General features: G+C 55.1%; 1 protein-coding gene across 2 annotated transcripts; it reads left to right on the top strand.

Moving 5' to 3' along the window:
• The first annotated feature begins 94 nt into the window (after positions 1–94).
• Gaa (alpha glucosidase) lies at positions 95–15,753 on the top strand. 2 transcript variants are annotated; one of them, XM_059272244.1, is made up of 20 exons: positions 95–198; positions 2,271–2,861; positions 3,689–3,834; positions 5,027–5,192; positions 5,267–5,363; positions 5,683–5,802; positions 5,892–6,010; positions 6,094–6,225; positions 7,753–7,863; positions 8,535–8,648; positions 8,726–8,810; positions 8,991–9,108; positions 9,591–9,724; positions 11,647–11,798; positions 12,323–12,471; positions 13,498–13,639; positions 14,015–14,173; positions 14,447–14,611; positions 14,845–14,997; positions 15,329–15,753. In XM_059272244.1, exons 1-20 carry the CDS (start codon positions 142–144, stop codon positions 15,386–15,388), a joined length of 2,970 nt encoding a protein of 989 aa, XP_059128227.1. In that variant the 5' UTR covers positions 95–141; the 3' UTR covers positions 15,389–15,753. The 2 variants fall into 2 exon arrangements, with proteins under 2 accessions (XP_059128227.1, XP_059128228.1); XM_059272245.1 differs by lacking the exon at positions 95–198 and adding an exon at positions 207–334.
• The last annotated feature ends 1,750 nt before the right edge of the window (positions 15,754–17,503 follow it).

The raw sequence follows: 17,503 nt of genomic DNA on the forward strand, positions 1-17,503 counted from the left end.
CAGGCACCGCGCCCCGACACCTGCGCGCTCTGTCGCCCGCAGCCACCAGGCGGCGCAGCGAGAACGCGCTCCTGGACTCCGGCGACTACGCAGGAGGCCGCGTCACGTGGTCCGCGCGGCCGAGCCCCGCCCACGGACCACATGACCGGCGCCCTCCAGCTTGGCTGGGGGTCTGCGGCAAGGAAGGCGATTGCGCAGGTGAGCTGGGCGTGCTGGTGGAGGCTGTGTCAGGCCCAGGCCCGAGGGCCTCCGTAGGAGCGGCCTTCTTCTGGCAGGCGGGGTCGACCATCAGTGAGTTCCTGCTTGGGAGAATCGAGCAGAGAAACTGAGATAGGTGGGACCCCCGACCCCCCCGACCCCCGACTCAGGCGGCCGCGGACAGTGACCTTTTAGTAACAAAACAGGCTTCGGCCAGGTCCCGGATTCTAGTTCGTGCCCTCAGTGCTAGGTGGGCAAAGCTGTGTGTGTATGTCTCTCAGGGGGAAACTGAGACACAGAGAAACTGCGTCCGGTGTCTGAAAGCTTGGGTTTGGACTCTTCTGTGCCTGGTGGTGCTGCGGATCCAGCATCTTTCCAGAAAGCAAGCTTGGGTCTCCAGATGAGCAGTGGCGTCTTATCTTTAGTTCCTTCCCTTTTTTTTTTTTTTTTTTTTTTTTTTTCTCTGAATTGTGGAGCTGAGAGAACAGGCCTGAGCCGTCTGGTCTCTGTGTCTGAGACTTTGTTCTGATGTACGTGTTTCTCAGTTGTGCCCTGGGGCCTCCTTGGAAGGCCCTGGAAGATGCAGATGCCCACCCTGCCCTGTCTGAACCTGTGAGTGTCCTTGGATGCTGAATCATGATCAGTATCACGTGTGTCTGGTTCATGCTTGGTCCCCCCAGTGGTTAACTGTCTTTCTGTTGCTAGTCTGGAGGCTCGGGTCCCTAGTAGCTTTATGGCTGCTGGGCACCCTGAAAGACCAGGGTATGATTGGAGGGTTGGAAATTGCAGCCCACCCAAGCATCCCAACTCCCACGGGAGGCTAGAGATCACTCACCGTGGCTACTGATTTCATCAGTCATGCCTGCGTAAGGGAGGTCCACAGGACGAAACAGAGCTGGATGTGATCTCCAGTGCCAGAAAACAGCATGTGGGAGGTGCTGGCAGGAATCCAGGGTCATAGCAGGTTTAAAGCAAGCCTGGGCTACTGGAGACCCTAACTCAGAGTGACAGGCAAGTGGCTTCAGAGAGCATCCCAGGTGGTCCACTTGTTGCAGGGACACTCCCACCTGTTCCCAACCCATTTCTTCTATCTAGCTGTTCTTGCGTCACAGCTAAAAAAACAAAACAAAAAGCCAGTAAGTGTAAGAGAAGTGCTTTTGTGAGTTCTGTGAGATATTCCAGTGAGTTCCAAACTTGGTAAAGGGGTCCTCGGAACCACCAGGTTGGTAGCCGGCCCATCAGAGGTACTGGTGGCAACCCGAGGCTTGTAGCTGCTGTGTAAGTGTGGCAGAGCCCCAGCTTCAAGGAGTCTACCTGACTGTGGTTAGATCAGACCTGAAAAGGTTGCACTTCACCACACACATACACACATACACTTGTAGATGACTGGAGAGCTGGGGACTCACTTGCAGGAGGGAGAAAATAACAGATATTATGGGTAAAAATTTAACCTTCAACCTGGAGAACCCCGACTCACTGGTGGCCACGGGTGAACCCCAAGTACTGGTCAGAATAGTCACAGCTGGTCCTTCTGCAACCAGGCCATCGTCTCTTGAGTGTGTCTGGAGACCCAGAGGACCTCTAGTACCTCCCACCGTGCTGGGCCCTGCTGTGTTCCCACCACATCCTGAAATGAGCCCAGCTTCTGCCCAGGCCCCATTTCCAGAAAGCCCACACTCCTCTGTGGCCAGTTGTAGCCAGAGAACCCTGTGACCTGGGCTCTTCACCCCACTTCTTTCTTCCTTTCCTCTCCTTGGGGTTAGACTGGGTGGCTCCCCAGCCATACTGCTCACCCCTTTTCTCTCAGAGAGGATGTCTGGATAAAGTCCTGGCTCCCTTTCCCATCTGTCTGCACAGGGCTGTGGGGCCCATGTGGGGCGTGTGTCTGCAGCAACCCCTCCGCCTCTGAGGAGTCTCGTCTCCTGTACCTGGCTTGTGCCTTCTTTACCGTTGCTGTGGAGGGAGATACTCTGGCTGCCTGTTTTCACTGGCTCTGTGTGGGTGCTGCTGTGAGAATGCACCCAGGGCCCTCTGACCCCACCCACATTGACACCGGTTCCTCCTCTCCTCAGGCCTCCAGGACTGCTCATGCTGCTGCGGGCCAACAGGCTTTCACCATGAATATGAGGAAGCCACTCTGCTCTAACTCCCTGATTGGGGTCTGCACCCTCATCTCCTTGATTTCTGCTATCATTGTGGGCCATCTTATGCTCCGTGACTTCATGCTGCTTCCCCAAGACCTTCATGAGTCCTCTCCAGGACTACAGAAGACTTTTAGACCTCACCACTGGGAAGGTTACAGGCCAAGGCCCCAGCACATCCAGAAGCACCCTGACCATCCTGCAGCGGTGTCCATACAGTGTGACGTGCCCCCCAACAGCCGCTTTGACTGTGCCCCAGACAAGGGCATCTCCCAGGAGCAGTGCGAGGCCCGTGGCTGCTGCTATGTCCCAGCAGGGCCGGTGTTGAAGGGGTCACTGATAGGGCAACCCTGGTGTTTCTTCCCTCCCAGTTATCCAAGCTACCGGCTAGAGAACTTGAGCTCTACAGAGACGGGGTACACAGCCACCCTGACCCGAACCAGGCCAACCTTCTTCCCAAAGGATGTGCTGAGCTTACAGCTGGATGTGCTGATGGAGACCGATAGCCGCCTCCACTTCATGGTGGGTGTGGGCATGGTAGACCCTGGATAGAGCTGGGTCACCAGGAGGCCCTATGAGAAGACAGTCCCATGCAGAAAAAGGGGCCAGGCAGAGCAGAGAGTAGGTGTGAGGACAGGTGACTCATTTTTCCAAGGATGAGAGACAAGCTGATTCCTGGGGCTCACTGGCCACCAGCCTAGCCAAGTTGGAGAGTGCTAAAACAAACACCTTACCTCTACCTCTGACTTCCACAGCACACGCATGTGCGCATGCACGCGCGCGTGCGCGCACACAGATAAATATAAAAAATTAAAAACTATTTGTGGGGCCTGGTGCATAGCTCAGTGGTAGCGCATGTAGCATGTCCGTGGCATGTTCGGAGCCTGAGTTTGATCCCCAGAGTGAAAAGAAATTTTTTTGAGAAAGTAGTCATGCTTGTAGTTGCAGCATTTAGGAGGCTGTAGCAAGAGAATTTCTGTGAGGGAAACGTTAGCCTAGGCTTCATAGTGAGTTCCAGGCTGGCCCAGGCTACAGAGTGAGACCTTGCCTCAAAAATTAACTTATTAAAAAGATAAGCCAAGGGGGAAACAACATACACAAAATTGTTTGCTGTTTATCTGAAGTTCAAGTTTAGTGAGCGTTGTGCTTTAGGCAACCCCGGTGAGATCTCCTTCCCTCAGTTATATAGCTGAGTAAACTGAGGCCCATAGCTACACACAGTGTGCAGCTACCCCGGGAGGGACCCGCGCTGACTGGCTGTCCTGCAGCTGTGTCAGCAGAAGGGACTACAGTGAGCGAAGGAGCCATCACGGAAGGGGCACCTGCTCCATCGCTGTCTCTTCTCCTAGATCAAAGATCCCACAAATAAACGCTACGAAGTGCCCCTGGAGACCCCGCGTGTCCTGAGCCAGGCACCATCCCCACTCTATCGTGTGGAATTCTCAGAGGAGCCCTTTGGAGTGATTGTTCGCCGGAAGCTAGATGGCCGGGTGCTGTGAGTTGGGTCCCTGGAATTGTGACCCTACCCTGGGTTGACAGGGACGTGGTGGCCCCTCAGGGTCGGAGTTTCCTGAGGCAGCAAACCTGTCGGCCTCATCCCTGGCTCTGCTGTCTACCTGCCCCTGCCCTTGGCTAGTCTGTTTTCCATTGCTGTGATAAACACGTGAGCAAAGGGTTTATTTCATCTTACAGCTCTTGGGTCACACCCCATCACTGCAGGAAGTCAGGGCAGGCTCTCAAACAGAAGCCACGGAGGAACACCATGACTAGCTTAGCTTACTTTCTCATCCATCCCAGGACCACCAGCCCCAGGGTGGTACCAACCACAGTGTGCTGGGCCCTCCCACATCAATCAAGACAATGCTCCCACAGGATTGTGTACAGGCCAACCTGATGGAAGTATTTCCTCCATTGGAGTCATTCCCTCTTCCCAGATGACCCTAACTGTATCAAGTTGACAAAAACCAACCCTCAGAGCCCTCTTCCGTTTGTGGGCCACCAGGCATGCATCCGTGACCTACGGTTGAGTGCTCACCCAGTCTTGGCTTGGTGCTACTACACTGGGTCTCAGAGGTTCCCTCCGTGGCTCCCAGTGAGATACAAGGCAGTGTGGAGATTGCTTCATTGCCACAACAGCAGTGTTTAGCACGTCACTGTAAAGGAGACCCACCCCGGCCACAGTGGCGCCCCCTGCAGGCGGCGTGCACCCCTTGCAGGTGGCCTTTTGTTTATCAAATACACATCTCTTACTGTACACTGTACTGTTAACTCACTTATTTCCATAAATAACCTGTGTTGTCACGGCCCTCATTGTACGGACAAGAGCACAGGCCCAGGAGAGGGGCTGGCAGGGGACAGAGCTAGGCTAGGGGACAGAGTGTTCCTGCCATCAACCTCTCTTGAGATTGTGTCCGTCTAGTGCAGTGTCTCCCTGACAGGACCTCATGTCTGTGCTACTGTGTCCTCTGACCTGGGGTAACGTGGGCCCCTCGGAGCATGCCTGCTCTGGCTTTTCCCACTGTCTTCAGGTATTGAGAGCTGCTGGTCACTATGTGGCCGTTGTCCCAGGGTTGGCCTGATGCAGAGCTGGTGAGGCCACTCTGTCCCTCCTCAACCCTCCTCTGAAGGATCCATCATCCTGGGTTTGTGTGGCCTGGGATCTAAGGGTCCCTGATGTCTCCCCACAGGCTGAACACTACCGTGGCCCCCCTGTTCTTCGCTGACCAGTTCTTACAGCTGTCCACGTCCCTGCCCTCCCAGCACATCACAGGCCTCGCTGAGCACCTCAGCCCGCTCCTGCTCAGAACTGAATGGACTCGGATCACCCTCTGGAACCGGGACATGGCACCCTTGGTAAGAGATGAGCAGAGAGCAGGAGTGTGGAGGCTGGGGTCCTGGGTGCGAGATGCTGTCTCTTGTCACCCCAGCAAGGTGCCAACCTCTATGGGTCACACCCTTTCTACCTGGCGCTGGAGGACGGTGGCTTGGCTCATGGTGTCTTCCTGCTAAACAGCAATGCCATGGGTGAGTCACCAGACTGGGCCTCCTTAGTGGTCCTTCAGTGGGAGAGTTTGAGGCTCTGCCTGCTCCGGGTGCCCATCTCAAGGGACCTTATGTGGAGAGAATCCAGTGAGCAGAGTCTTCATCCTGCTCATCCCCTCTGTACCTAAGGAGGTCTGGGGGGATTCCCCAGGCTCATCTGCTCCACATCCTTCAGGCCTTGCTAAGTTGGGCTCAGAACAGCTGCTTCTCTCCCTCCCTGCGGGCATATTGAAGAGCCACTCACTCTGTAGGGGCTCATCTGGGGGGGACTCTTTCCTGAGCCCAAGCTACTCTCTTCCAGACGTGATCCTGCAGCCCAGCCCGGCCCTCACCTGGAGGTCAACAGGTGGGATCTTGGATGTGTATGTGTTCCTAGGCCCAGAGCCCAAGAGCGTTGTGCAGCAGTACCTGGATGTTGTCGGTAGGGCATGCCCTCTGTCCACTGACCTCAGACCCCTGGCCCCTGACCCTTGCCCCCAGTCTCTGCTCACTTGTAGTACTGGCCTGCAGGATACCCCTTCATGCCGCCATACTGGGGCCTGGGTTTCCACCTCTGCCGCTGGGGCTACTCCTCCACTGCCATCATCCGCCAGGTGGTGGAGAACATGACCAGAACGCACTTCCCCCTGGTGAGTGGGAGTCAGGGTGGGGCACCCCAGCTTCCGGACTGTCAATTCCCGATCTCAGCTTCAGCTCCCCTCTCACGCTGCAGGATGTGCAGTGGAATGACCTGGACTACATGGACGCCCGCAGGGACTTCACCTTCAACCAGGACGGCTTTGCGGACTTCCCGGACATGGTTCGCGAGCTCCACCAGGGTGGCCGGCGGTACATGATGATAGTGGTGAGCAGATCTGGGTGCAGCCCACACAATCTCCGAGTCTTTGATGGTGAAGGAATGTCTGGAGGTCTGCAGCCTTAGTGTCTGCTGGCCAGGGTCCTGGAAGTACCTGTGTCACGCTCAGGACTCTGGTCGTGAGCTGCTTGAACTGCTGTAAAGCCCAAGGTGGGGGGGCCATAACAAGCTGGTACTGAGTGAAGTACCTAGATGTGGTTTGTGTGTCTCCTGGCCCTGCTTCTCTCTCAGACCAGCTCTGTCCATGTGTGAAGGAAGCAGACTTGCCTCCTGCCTGTCGCCACAGCTGGAGGGGGACAGGGGCTCTCCTAGCTGTGGTCTCCTGCCCAACCCTGGCCAGAGAAATAGGGTCCAAGAAGGCCAAACAGCGACTGCCATGGGACCTCCTTCAGCAGAGGAGGCAAAGCTGTGGGAGGTTTAGTATTAAGAGGACCACACCTAGCCGGGCAGTGGTGGCGCACGCCTTTAATCCCAGCACTCGGGAGGCAGAGCCAGTCGGATCTCTGTGAGTTCGAGGCCAGCCTGGGCTACCAAGTGAGTTCCAGGAAAGGTGTAAAGCTACACAGAGAAACCCTGTCTCGAAAAACCAAAAAAAAAAAAAAAAGAGGACCACACCTGCCTCATCACCGCCACAATGACAATGAACAGCAGTTACTTGCCACGGGCAAAGTCAGCAAAGACCACACACAAGTTAGGCAACCTCTCTGCCACTGAGCTACATCCTTAACTCTCTTGCCCAGGCAGGCCTTGAACTCATAATCCTCCTGTTTTAGCTTTCCAAGCAGCTGGGATGACAGGCCTGTATCACAAGGCCAGGTGCAGATTTTTTTTTTCTTTTAAAGACATAGTCTCACCATGTAGCCCTGTAAGTCACTATGTAGGCAGGGCTGGACTCATACTCACAGAGATCTGCCTGCCTCTGTTTCCCAAAGGCTGGAATTAAAGGTGTGCATCATCATGCCTGGTAGTTGCTTTTTTGATCTTTTTTAGTCACTATTTTAAAAAAGTAAATGGCGGCTGGAGAGATGGTTCAGCAGTTAAAAGCACACTGTTCTTGAAGAGGACAGAATTCAGTGCATGGTACCATGTCAACCAGCTCACCACTGCCTGTAGTTTTGGCTCCAGGTCACACATACACACACACACACACAGACACACACAATTAAAAATAATAAGTTGGACATTGTGGCATACACCTTAAATCCCAGCACTTGGGAGGCAGAGGCAGGTGGACCTCTGAGTCCAATGCCAGCCTGGTCTACAGAGTGAGTTCCAGGACAGCCAGGGCTACACAGAGAAACCTTGTCTTGAGAAACAAGACAAAACAAACCAGAAATGAAAAGCAAACAACGAACAGTTCTCTTGACTCTGGAAGGTCAGGAAGGAGGATCGTTGCCTCCAGACTCACCTCCGGCTCCCAGTAAGCTCAGACTGGCCAACTATGTGCTGTTTTCGTGTGCCATCCTGTCCCTGCCTCTCCAGCTAATCCTTCTCACTGCCCACTTCTTTCCCCAGGACCCGGCCATCAGCAGTTCAGGCCCTGCTGGGAGTTACAGGCCCTATGATGAGGGTCTTCGGAGGGGCGTGTTCATCACCAATGAGACCGGGCAGCCACTGGTTGGGAAGGTAGTGTGAGGGACGGGGACTGTGATCAGGGGGACAGAGTAACTGTCCGGGGACAGGCTCAGATTCAGAAGCCACCATGTCCAGTGGAACAGAGGGAAGTGGGGGGGGGGTCCTCACTGGGCGTGACGGTAACTCCTGTGAAACACCTGGGATTTCCAAAGTGGTGGGGGGCTGGTGGGGGGTGATCTCTGGCATGAGCAGGTGGGGGGCTGGTGGGGGGTGATCTCAGGCATGAGCAGGTGGGGGGCTGCTGGGGGATGATCTCCGGCATGAGCAGGTAGGGGGCTGGTGGGGGGTGATCTCAGGCATGAGCAGGTGGGGGGCTGGTGGGGGGTGATCTTGGGCATGAACAGCTGGGCCTAGCTCAGGCCTAGCAAATTTCTCATGAGGCTTTGGGGGTCTCCCTTGTCCTCCTTGTCCCTGGCGGCCTTCTGGGAGTTCTGAGTCCCAACCTCCCCATCCTAAGGTGTCCCTAGCTGTGGGAAGGGCAGGCTTGGGGCTGTGTCTGATGGTGGAAGCTCCAATGGATTGTCCCAACTTCTTCCCAATGCTTCATCTGCTCCATGGCTTTGTGTGTAGGGCTGGCCCTTGCTCTCCCAAGGCTGAGGCCTGAGAGGGCCGTGGTGCAGTATCTATGTGGGACTGGTTCTCACCTCTGGACTCTTGTTCAGGTATGGCCTGGATTCACTGTCTTCCCCGATTTCACCAACCCTGAGACCCTTGACTGGTGGCAGGACATGGTGTCTGAGTTCCATGCCCAGGTGCCCTTTGATGGAATGTGGATTGTAAGTATATCCCCATCCCTGGGTACACACCTAGTCTCTGGGCACCAACCCACCTCTACATCTTTGGCCTCTTACAGGACATGAACGAACCATCCAACTTCATTAGAGGCTCCCAGCAGGGCTGCCCTGACAATGAACTTGAGAACCCACCCTATGTGCCCGGTGAGCCCTGCTTGCCTGTCTGGTGTGGGGACAGTGCTGGAGTTAGTGGCTTGAACCGGGGAGTGCCCCTTTGTGGTTGGGAAGATGCAAAGCCCTGTCCTGGGCTGACCCCAAGGAGGTGTCAGTCTGAGCAGAGGTTGTGGACCCTGGAAACAGTAACCTAGTCCCTCTCTCGCCCAGGGGTGGTTGGTGGGTCCTTGCAGGCGGCCACTCTCTGCGCCTCCAGCCGCCAGTTCCTCTCCACACACTACAATCTCCACAACCTGTACGGCTTGACGGAAGCCATCGCCTCCAACAGGTGAGGCTCTGCCCTGTGCAGCCAGCCCGCTCGCCCAGCACTCACAGTGGGGCCTGAGAGGTGAGCTAGCTCCCGTCAGGGTCATGGACGGAAGGCAGAGAGGCTCCCCCGACCACCCATGGGCCTGCAATGCCTGCGCATTCCTGCCCAACTGGTCACTGCTCTGCACTCCAGCTTGGAGCCGGCCTCTGCACAGGGCGTCCTGGATGTGAAGTGGGTAGGGAATGGCACCCAGGGGACTCCGTGAGTCCAGCAAGGCTCAGAGTGGTGGCTCACCTGTAGGTGACAGTCACTGGGCCAGGGCTGACTGTGCCTAGCATACTTTGGTGGTGGTCTCTCTTCCCCAGCCATCCTGTCCTTTTCCTGAACAGTAGTTCCTTCTAGCCCCGGTGCCCTCGCCACTGGCCCCGGTGCTCTGTCCCAGCACATCGTGGGTATGTGTTACTCAGATGAGCCCACTTCTCTGTTCCCATCCCACTCAGGGCCCTAGTGAAGACTCGGGGAACACGACCCTTTGTGATCTCCCGCTCAACCTTCGCTGGCCACGGCCAGTACGCTGGCCACTGGACAGGGGATGTGTGGAGCACCTGGGAGCACCTTTCTTACTCTGTGCCAGGTGAGTACACGATGCCTGGAGGGCACTGGGGTCCAGTCTGGGGGCTGCGTGTTCTGGGCTGAGCCCCACAGATAGTATTGAGCTGGCTTGGAGACCTGTTGCCATCTCATGTGGGGCGTGAAGCCTGCTCGTCTCTACTCAGTTGTACAAACCTGCTCACCTGTGTCCCCTTCCTTCTCAGTGTCCCTGTGTCCAGTGTAGCATGAATCTTAGAGAGTCTTATTAATAAAATCAAACCTGAGGCAAGTTATTGGGGTGAAATGCTGGATGGTCAGAGAGACAGAACAAGCCACAGCTAACCTCACCTCGCCAGATCCTCAGCTGGTCTTGTTTCCTCAGACTGGAAGCTTCTATGTCCTCATCCCAATGGCTCTCAGCTGAACCGCTGCTTGAAAGCCTGAAGCTTAACCAGCTAAAAGCTTCTAGTTTCTGGTCCTCACACCTTATATATCTTTCTGCCTTCTACCATCACTCCCTGGGATTAAAGGCTGCTTTCTGGGATTAAAGGCGTGAGTCACCATGTCTGGCTGTTTCCAATGTGGCCTTGAACTCACAGAGATCCAGAGGGATTTCTGTCTCTGGAATGCTAGGATTAAAGGCGTGAGTGCCACCATTTTCTAGCCTCTGTATCTAGTGGCTGTCTGTTCTCTGACCCCAGATAAATTTATTAGGGTACACAATATTTTGGGGAATACAATACCACCACAGTCCAGTTCCCCCTGACCAGTGCTTGAAGAGCCCCAGAATCTCACATCTCACAGTTGTTCTCTGGTGACCCCATCCTGAGATACAGAGACACCTGCTCTATTTGCAAAAGGGAATTTGATTTTTGTTCCAAGAACTTGGATGCCATTTGGCCCATGTTAGGTCACAGAAGTCAGGAGCCCTGGAGAACAGACTAGGGAAGGAGGGGAGCTAGGGTACCATATGGGCAGCTAAGAGCCTTGACTAAGAGTCTAGAAACTTCTGACTTAGGGAAGACTGGCTTCTGTGTAGGATATGTCCACAGACCTATGAAGGATCCCAGCTAGCTGAGCTCTCAGAGGTAATCTGTCCACCTCTGCCCTGTGGGCTGAAGCTCACTCCAGACAGGCCTGGCAGGCCAGGAGCCAGACTTAGAACTGCCTTGCAGAGCTGGGGGTCTGGATTTGCTCCCTTCTCTTTGGGGCTCAGGTCTTCTGTGAGCTGAAGTACTGAGCCGAGTTCTAGCTGCTTCCAGAGTCAGGTGTGACACAGAGAAGTCTCCAGGGCCCCGAGCTGCCCATCAGCTCCCTAGCTCTAAGGAGACACCTAGAAAGCCAGTGCAGTGGAGGGAGACTGGGGGTTGGCACTGGGCTGAACATCAGGAGCCCATCCACCCCTTAGCAGTCAGGGGAACGCCCAGCCTGGCTTGTCTGTTAGTGTCCTGAGGCCGCCATAGCTGAGGGCAGCGTTTGGGGAGTTAATGTAACAGGAATCTGTCCACTGACTGCCCAGACCATGGATCTGCAGTCAAGGAGTGGCAGGGCCGCACTGCCTTGCACAGAGGTGTGGCTTGGTGCCCCTGCACGGCCTTGTGGACCCTTCCTGGGCACCTCACTGCATTACTACAGGCTTCACCTCTGCCCTGGCAGGGCTACCTACCAGGGGCCTTATCTTTACTGGCATTGTCCTCTTAGGAGGACATCAGCTGTGTTAGACTAGGACCATACCAACCACTTCACCTTAGTACCAATACTTGGGAAAGCTCCTGTTTCCAAATAAGGTCACCGTCACACACCCTGTGCCACCGCACACTGGGCTCTGGTCTGCTCTGCTGGCCCCAGGTGGGAAGCACAGAGGCCAGTGGGCTCTTGATGGATGGTGAGGTTAAGTTTGACCCGCCCGGCAGGCCTGACTATCCAGTCTTGGTAACTGGTGTCCCTCTCCCTCTGTACTCTCAGAAATCCTGCAGTTTAACCTGCTAGGCGTGCCCCTGGTCGGGGCGGACATCTGTGGCTTCCTGGGAAACGCATCAGAGGAGCTGTGTGTACGCTGGACCCAGTTGGGGGCCTTCTACCCCTTCATGCGAAACCACAATGACCTCAATAGCATGGTAGGAGGGGGCGGCCTCCACCCACCCACCAAGTCCCTGTCCTGACTAATCCCACACCTACTGGAGGAGCCCAGTCCATGCTGTCCTCTCCACACAGGATGGAGCCATAGGTTCTTGGGGTGGACATTTGTTGACCCCAGCCTAGGAACCCAGGGATGTCCTATTCTAGTGTACTTTCTCGTTGCTGTGAGAAACACACATGACCAGAAGCAGCTTGGGGCAGGAAGGGTTTATCTTTCAGTTTACAGTCCGTCATGAAGGGAAGTCAGGACAGGAACTGAAGAAGAGACCAGGGGAGGTTTTTTAATACATCCCAGGCCCACCTACCCGGATGGCACCACCCATGGTGGACTGGGCCCTCCCACATCAATCGTTAAGTAAGAAAATGCCCCTCCCACTTGACTATAGGCCAGTATGGTGGAGGCATTTTCTCAGTTGAGGTTCCCTCTTCCCAGATGATGCCAGCTTGTGTCAAGTTGGGAAAAGCTAACCAGCATACCTCCTTTCCCTGTCTGCCCACACAGCCTCAGGAGCCATACAGGTTCAGTGAGACCGCTCAGCAGGCCATGAGGAAGGCCTTCACTCTGCGCTACGCCCTTCTGCCCTACCTCTACACTCTCTTCCACGGTGCCCACATCAGAGGGGACACAGTGGCCCGGCCTCTCTTCCTGGAGTGAGTCACCTGGCTCAGGGAATGACATCTTACATGTGTCCCAGGGGGGCTGACCAGAAGTCTGCTGATGCCAGGGAACCTCCTCCCGCGATGGTCAGTGTTCCCACAACCCAAGCAGGCTGCAGCTGAGTGTGACCAGAGTGCCCCTGTGCCCTCAGGCCTCCTAGACCTCAGCCCAGGGCCAGGACAACTGGAGTATGAAAAACTGGCTGGGGTACCAACCAGGCTTGCTGGCTGACAAAGCTCTGATGAGATAGTCATGAGTGAACCATTTGGGGGTGGCTTAAGCGGGGAGGATAAGCCAGAGATGCTCCGTCTGTATCCCCAGACCGGACTCTGCTCACATAGACATTACTTGTGACCTCTCCAGTGGGCAGATAGCGGAAGGTCCTTGGGTAGGAAAGGCAAGTAGCTCACTCTGCAGAAGTCAGCATCTTCCCTACCACAGACAGATAAGTTCAGATAGACTAGATGGCTAACTGCAGTTAGGCTGGGGAACGGCTCAGCTGGTAAAGTGCTTGCCTTACAAGCATCCCCAGAGTTCATGTTAAAAACTGGATGTGTAACATGAGGGTATGGTGGCGCACGCCTTTGATCCCAGCACTCGGGAGGCAGAGGCAGGTGGATCTCTGTGAGTTCGAGGCCAGCCTGGTCTACAGAGCGAGATCCAGGACAGGCACCAAAACTACACAGAGAAACCCTGTCTCAAAAAACAAAACAACAAAAAGCTGAATGTGTGGCATGAGGGTGTGGTGGTGTACACCTTTAATCCCAGCACTCAGGAGGCAGAGGCAGGAAGATTGCTGTGAGTTCAAGGCCAGCCTGGTGTACAGAGCGAGATCCAGGACAACCAAGGCTACACAGAGAAACCCTGTCTCAAAAAACAAAAAACAAATAAAAATTGTTCTGGACTCTGGCACAGAGCTTGAAGTTTCTCAGAGACTGGATTCCTGACTGTTCCTGCAGCCGAACAGCTGACACCAGAGCTCCAGTCTCCAGACCCTCATGCCTATCTCTCCTGTGAAGGTTCCCTGAGGATCCCAACACCTGGACTGTGGACCGCCAGCTCTTGTGGGGGTCAGCCCTGCTCATCACACCTGTGCTTGAACCTGGGAAAACTGAAGTGACTGGCTACTTCCCTGAGGGCACGTGGTACAACCTGCAGATGGTGAGTCCTGAGGTTCCTCCTACACAGAAGTGGTGGGTAGTCACAGGGTGGCCATGCCTTCCTGGCCTGTCAGTGACATACTGAGTCCTTACCTAGTACCCCTAGTGTACCAGCTCTTTGCTGTAACCCCCTCTGCCAGCGGAAGCAGTGAAGACTGGAGTGGGTAGCTTCCAGGCCCCCACAGCCATCGAGGCCGGGCCAGGCATTCCCTGCTCAGTCCTACACTGAGTCCACCCCTGGGCTCACAGCCAGTTTGTCTCAACGGGGACTCTCGGACTGCCACACATAGCCTTGGGGGACAGAACATGGCTCCAAGTACCAGCATGGTAGCTTGGGTGCTACCTGGGACCTTTCTGATGTGACCCTGTCCTCTAGGTACCAGTGGAAGGTCTTGGCAGCCTCCCATCTCCACCATCGTCTCCTCCATCACCCCTCAGATCTGCTGTCCACAGCAAGGGGGAGTGGCTGACACTTGAAGCCCCATTGGACACCATCAATGTGCACCTGAGGGCAGGATACATCTTACCACTACAGGTACAGCGGCTCCAGGGCCTCGGGGAGGACTGAGACGGACTTCAGACGGTACTTCGGGTGGGGGCGGGGGGCAGGGAGCAAGCATAGGGCACTGTCTTCCCTCACTGGAGCTCTGGCAGGGTAAACCCCTGGTAGTCATGGAGGCACAAAAGGACTTGGCCAGGGTAGTCACCAGACATCCTGGGTTACCCAACACCTGGCCAAGGCGGTCACCATAGATGTCCTGGAAGTCTCCAGGGTCCAAGGTATGACATGTGCCCCCCCTCTTCTCAGGGTCCCAGCCTCACAACTACGGAGTCCCGAAAGCAGCCCATGGCCCTGGCTGTGGCATTAACAGAAAGCGGCGAGGCCTGTGGAGAACTGTTCTGGGATGATGGAGAGAGCCTTGGGGTTCTGGAGCGTGGGGCCTACACACTGGTCACCTTCTTGGCCAAGAACGTGAGTCACAGGGCCTGCCCAGGCCGGCGGGTAGAAACATGGGCGTGGGGCTGCCCTGATCTGGTGGAGGGAGGGACTGGGCCAGAGAACCCAGCGGCCACCATCCCTGAGTCAGCATGCCCTCATGTCTGCATACAGGAGGCTGTCCTGTGATGCTTAGTGAGCCCCTGTTCTGGTGGTGGGCTCACTGTCACAGTCTAAGGACACATTTTTTTTTCTCTCCACATTACCAGAATACCATCGTGAACAAGTTGGTACACATGACCAACGAGGGGGCTGAACTACAGCTGAGGAAGGTGACCATCTTGGGAGTGACCACAGCCCCTACGCAAGTCCTTTCCAATGGTGTGCCTGTCTCCAATTTCACCTACAGCCCGGACAGCAAGGTAACAGGGCAGGCTGGGGACTGGGGTTCTTATGCCCTGGTAGGCATGGGAGAAGGGGGTGCTAAGGACCCCAGGGACTCACTTGGTCCGGCTATCATGAAACATGGCGGGGAGGCAGAGGACATGTGGACCTCACTCCTCGCCATTTCTACCTTGGGGGGCAGTGACGATGAAGGCTGAGTTCCCAGTGGAGTCAGGTGCTAACCCTGAGGCACTGGCCCCTCTCCTTGGTGGGGAGGGGTGGCCTGGCGTCCGCTCATCAGATGCTTGTCTCCAGAGCGTGGCTGTGGGTGGGAACCTCTTGACACTCAAGCTTTTTTCTGTCTTCCAGACCCTGGCCATCCCTGTCTCACTGCTCATGGGGGAAGAGTTTCAGATTGATTGGTCCTAGCAGACCACAGTTTAGAGGCCTCTCAGTGAGGCAGCGTACAGCTTTGGATGGTGGCCTGTAAGGACCTGAGTCCTGGTCTTGACACATCTTTGAGTTTTTTCCACTATGTTGCTGCTTCTGCCCTTGAGGCACTGTGTTAGGAAAGGAGTGAGGCTTGCTCTGTCTGTCTGTCCCCAGCTGTCCGTCCCTGACACTAGAGAATGTGAAGCTCAGCATGGGGACATTGTACCTGCACCAGCAGGCCGTGCAGCCACTGCAACTGTGACCCTACAAAGAGACAGAGCCGGTGATGCCGTCAGGCTCCTAGGACTTGAGAAACTTACTGTGAAGTGCACTTATTTAAATAAAAAGGACATTTGGAACCAGTTCTCCATCACCTCATGTCTTCATATCAATCACCCTCATATCACTCCCATCCCCAACCAGTCATCCTCAGGTCCCCAGCATGACTCTCCTTCCCGTCACCTCAGGTCTGCTTGTCACTTCTCCAGGCACTCCCCACTGGAGTTACTGAGAACGTCCTGCTGGAGCTGGTCAGGGAGGAGGTATTGGTGGGGACATGCCAGGGAAGGGCTTCCCAGAGTGGGGCCTGAGACCTTAGCCCCAGGCAGAGATCTGTCCCCAGGCCAAGGCTCCCTGGTGAGTCTGGAGCGAAGGAAGGTGTTGTATGTGTCACTCACGCCAAACCTGTCACCAGGGCTGAGGGTTAGCAAGCCCAAGAACCAAAAGCATGAGGACTCTGGGAGTCACTTATCTCACTGGGTCATCATGTACTGGAGTCCCTTCTAGCTGGGCCACTTCGCCTTTGGGGAGCATCTTGTTAAGCACCTGGCTCCCTGCAGTTGTGTGGAAAGAGGAACAGGGTAGTAGCTGCCCCATCCCTCCTCGGGGTACTAGAAAGCAGAGGCACTTGACTGACTCCTGTGGGAGTGAGCCTTTCTGCCTATGGTTTGGATCGTTTTCCTCCACTGCATGGAGGACCTAGCTGACAGGAAGAGTCAGGCTCCCCAAGTATCCAGAGAAAACAGAAGGGAACTGGTGCCTCCCATGCAGCAGCTCCTGAAGCCCAAGTGGCCACAGGCATGCTGCCCCTGGATCCCTGCAGGTCCTCACCCAAGAGGCTGTCAGGTGGTCTGATGGAGCCATGGACTGGCCACTAATGATGTTCCCTGGCCACTGCCCGGCTGGTCCTTTAGCACACCTTGGGCTGCTGTTAAAGGGCTGATCCTACTTAGCCTGTCCTGAGCCCTGGATGAGGAGGGGAGCTTTTTTGGGACAGGGTAAGAGGTGAGGAGTGGGCCTAGTCCATTGGCTGAGGCCTGAGGTCTGTATAATCATGAGACATGGGCAATGCCCGAGGTAGCTTCAGCAGTCCATCTGGAGAAGAGATGTGCAAAGCCTTCTGACAGTCCTTTCCTTGGCTATAGAGAGACAGATCAAGCAGCTTGGGACAAGCAATGAGAAATCAGTCAAGAGCTGGCCTTTTGTCCATGCAGTTTACATCTTCTAGGATAGGATGTTGTGAGTTCGTCTCTCATTCAGCATCTGTCTCATCCATGTTGGTATGACCTTGACTGTTGCATACTTTTCCTATTTTCTCTCATTCCAACATTACTTCCTAGAGGGAAGGTTCCAGAAGCTCCTGAAACAAGGTTCACAGGGCCTCCCGAAAAGATATGTAGCAGTAACAGCTACCAGATAGGAAACTCTCCAAACCGGCTGAACTGGCTTGCGGTCTGTAGTCTGGGGACACAGCTCTCTGCATGCTGGGGTGGGCTTTTCTGTAATGCAACTGCCTTCAAGTCACCCATTGTCAGTAACCCCAATAAACTGCTGTGTCAAGCTGGACTCGGTGGAGTTTGTTGGTCTATCTCTGCTGCCCTATGGGGTGATGTTTGCTCCCGTCTCGGGAAGTCACACAGTACAGGGACATGCCACCATGTTTATAGCTGGACCTTTTTATTTTTCATCTATTATGGGTCCATGTAAGTCTGACACAACTATTCCAGTCCATGTAGAGAACAAAACCAGAAGGTGATATGGAACTAAGGCAAGAATGTGGTTTTTGCTGTGTTGCTTCCTATCCCAGCAGCAGTGGGGGACAGTTACCTTCCC

Source organism: Peromyscus eremicus, chromosome 8a, assembly GCF_949786415.1.
Source record: "Peromyscus eremicus chromosome 8a, PerEre_H2_v1, whole genome shotgun sequence".
NCBI classification, from domain to species: Eukaryota; Metazoa; Chordata; class Mammalia; order Rodentia; family Cricetidae; genus Peromyscus; species Peromyscus eremicus.

Bases quoted from the DNA above. Each gene is read 5' to 3' on its own strand.
- Gaa (XM_059272244.1), top strand. From the start codon at position 142: ATGACCGGCGCCCTCCAGCTTGGCTGGGGGTCTGCGGCAAGGAAGGCG. The intron at 5,364-5,682 runs GTGAGTCACCAG...ACTCTCTTCCAG, and splicing joins GCTAAACAGCAATGCCATGG to ACGTGATCCTGCAGCCCAGC. The intron at 8,811-8,990 runs GTGAGCCCTGCT...TCTCTCGCCCAG, and splicing joins GAACCCACCCTATGTGCCCG to GGGTGGTTGGTGGGTCCTTG.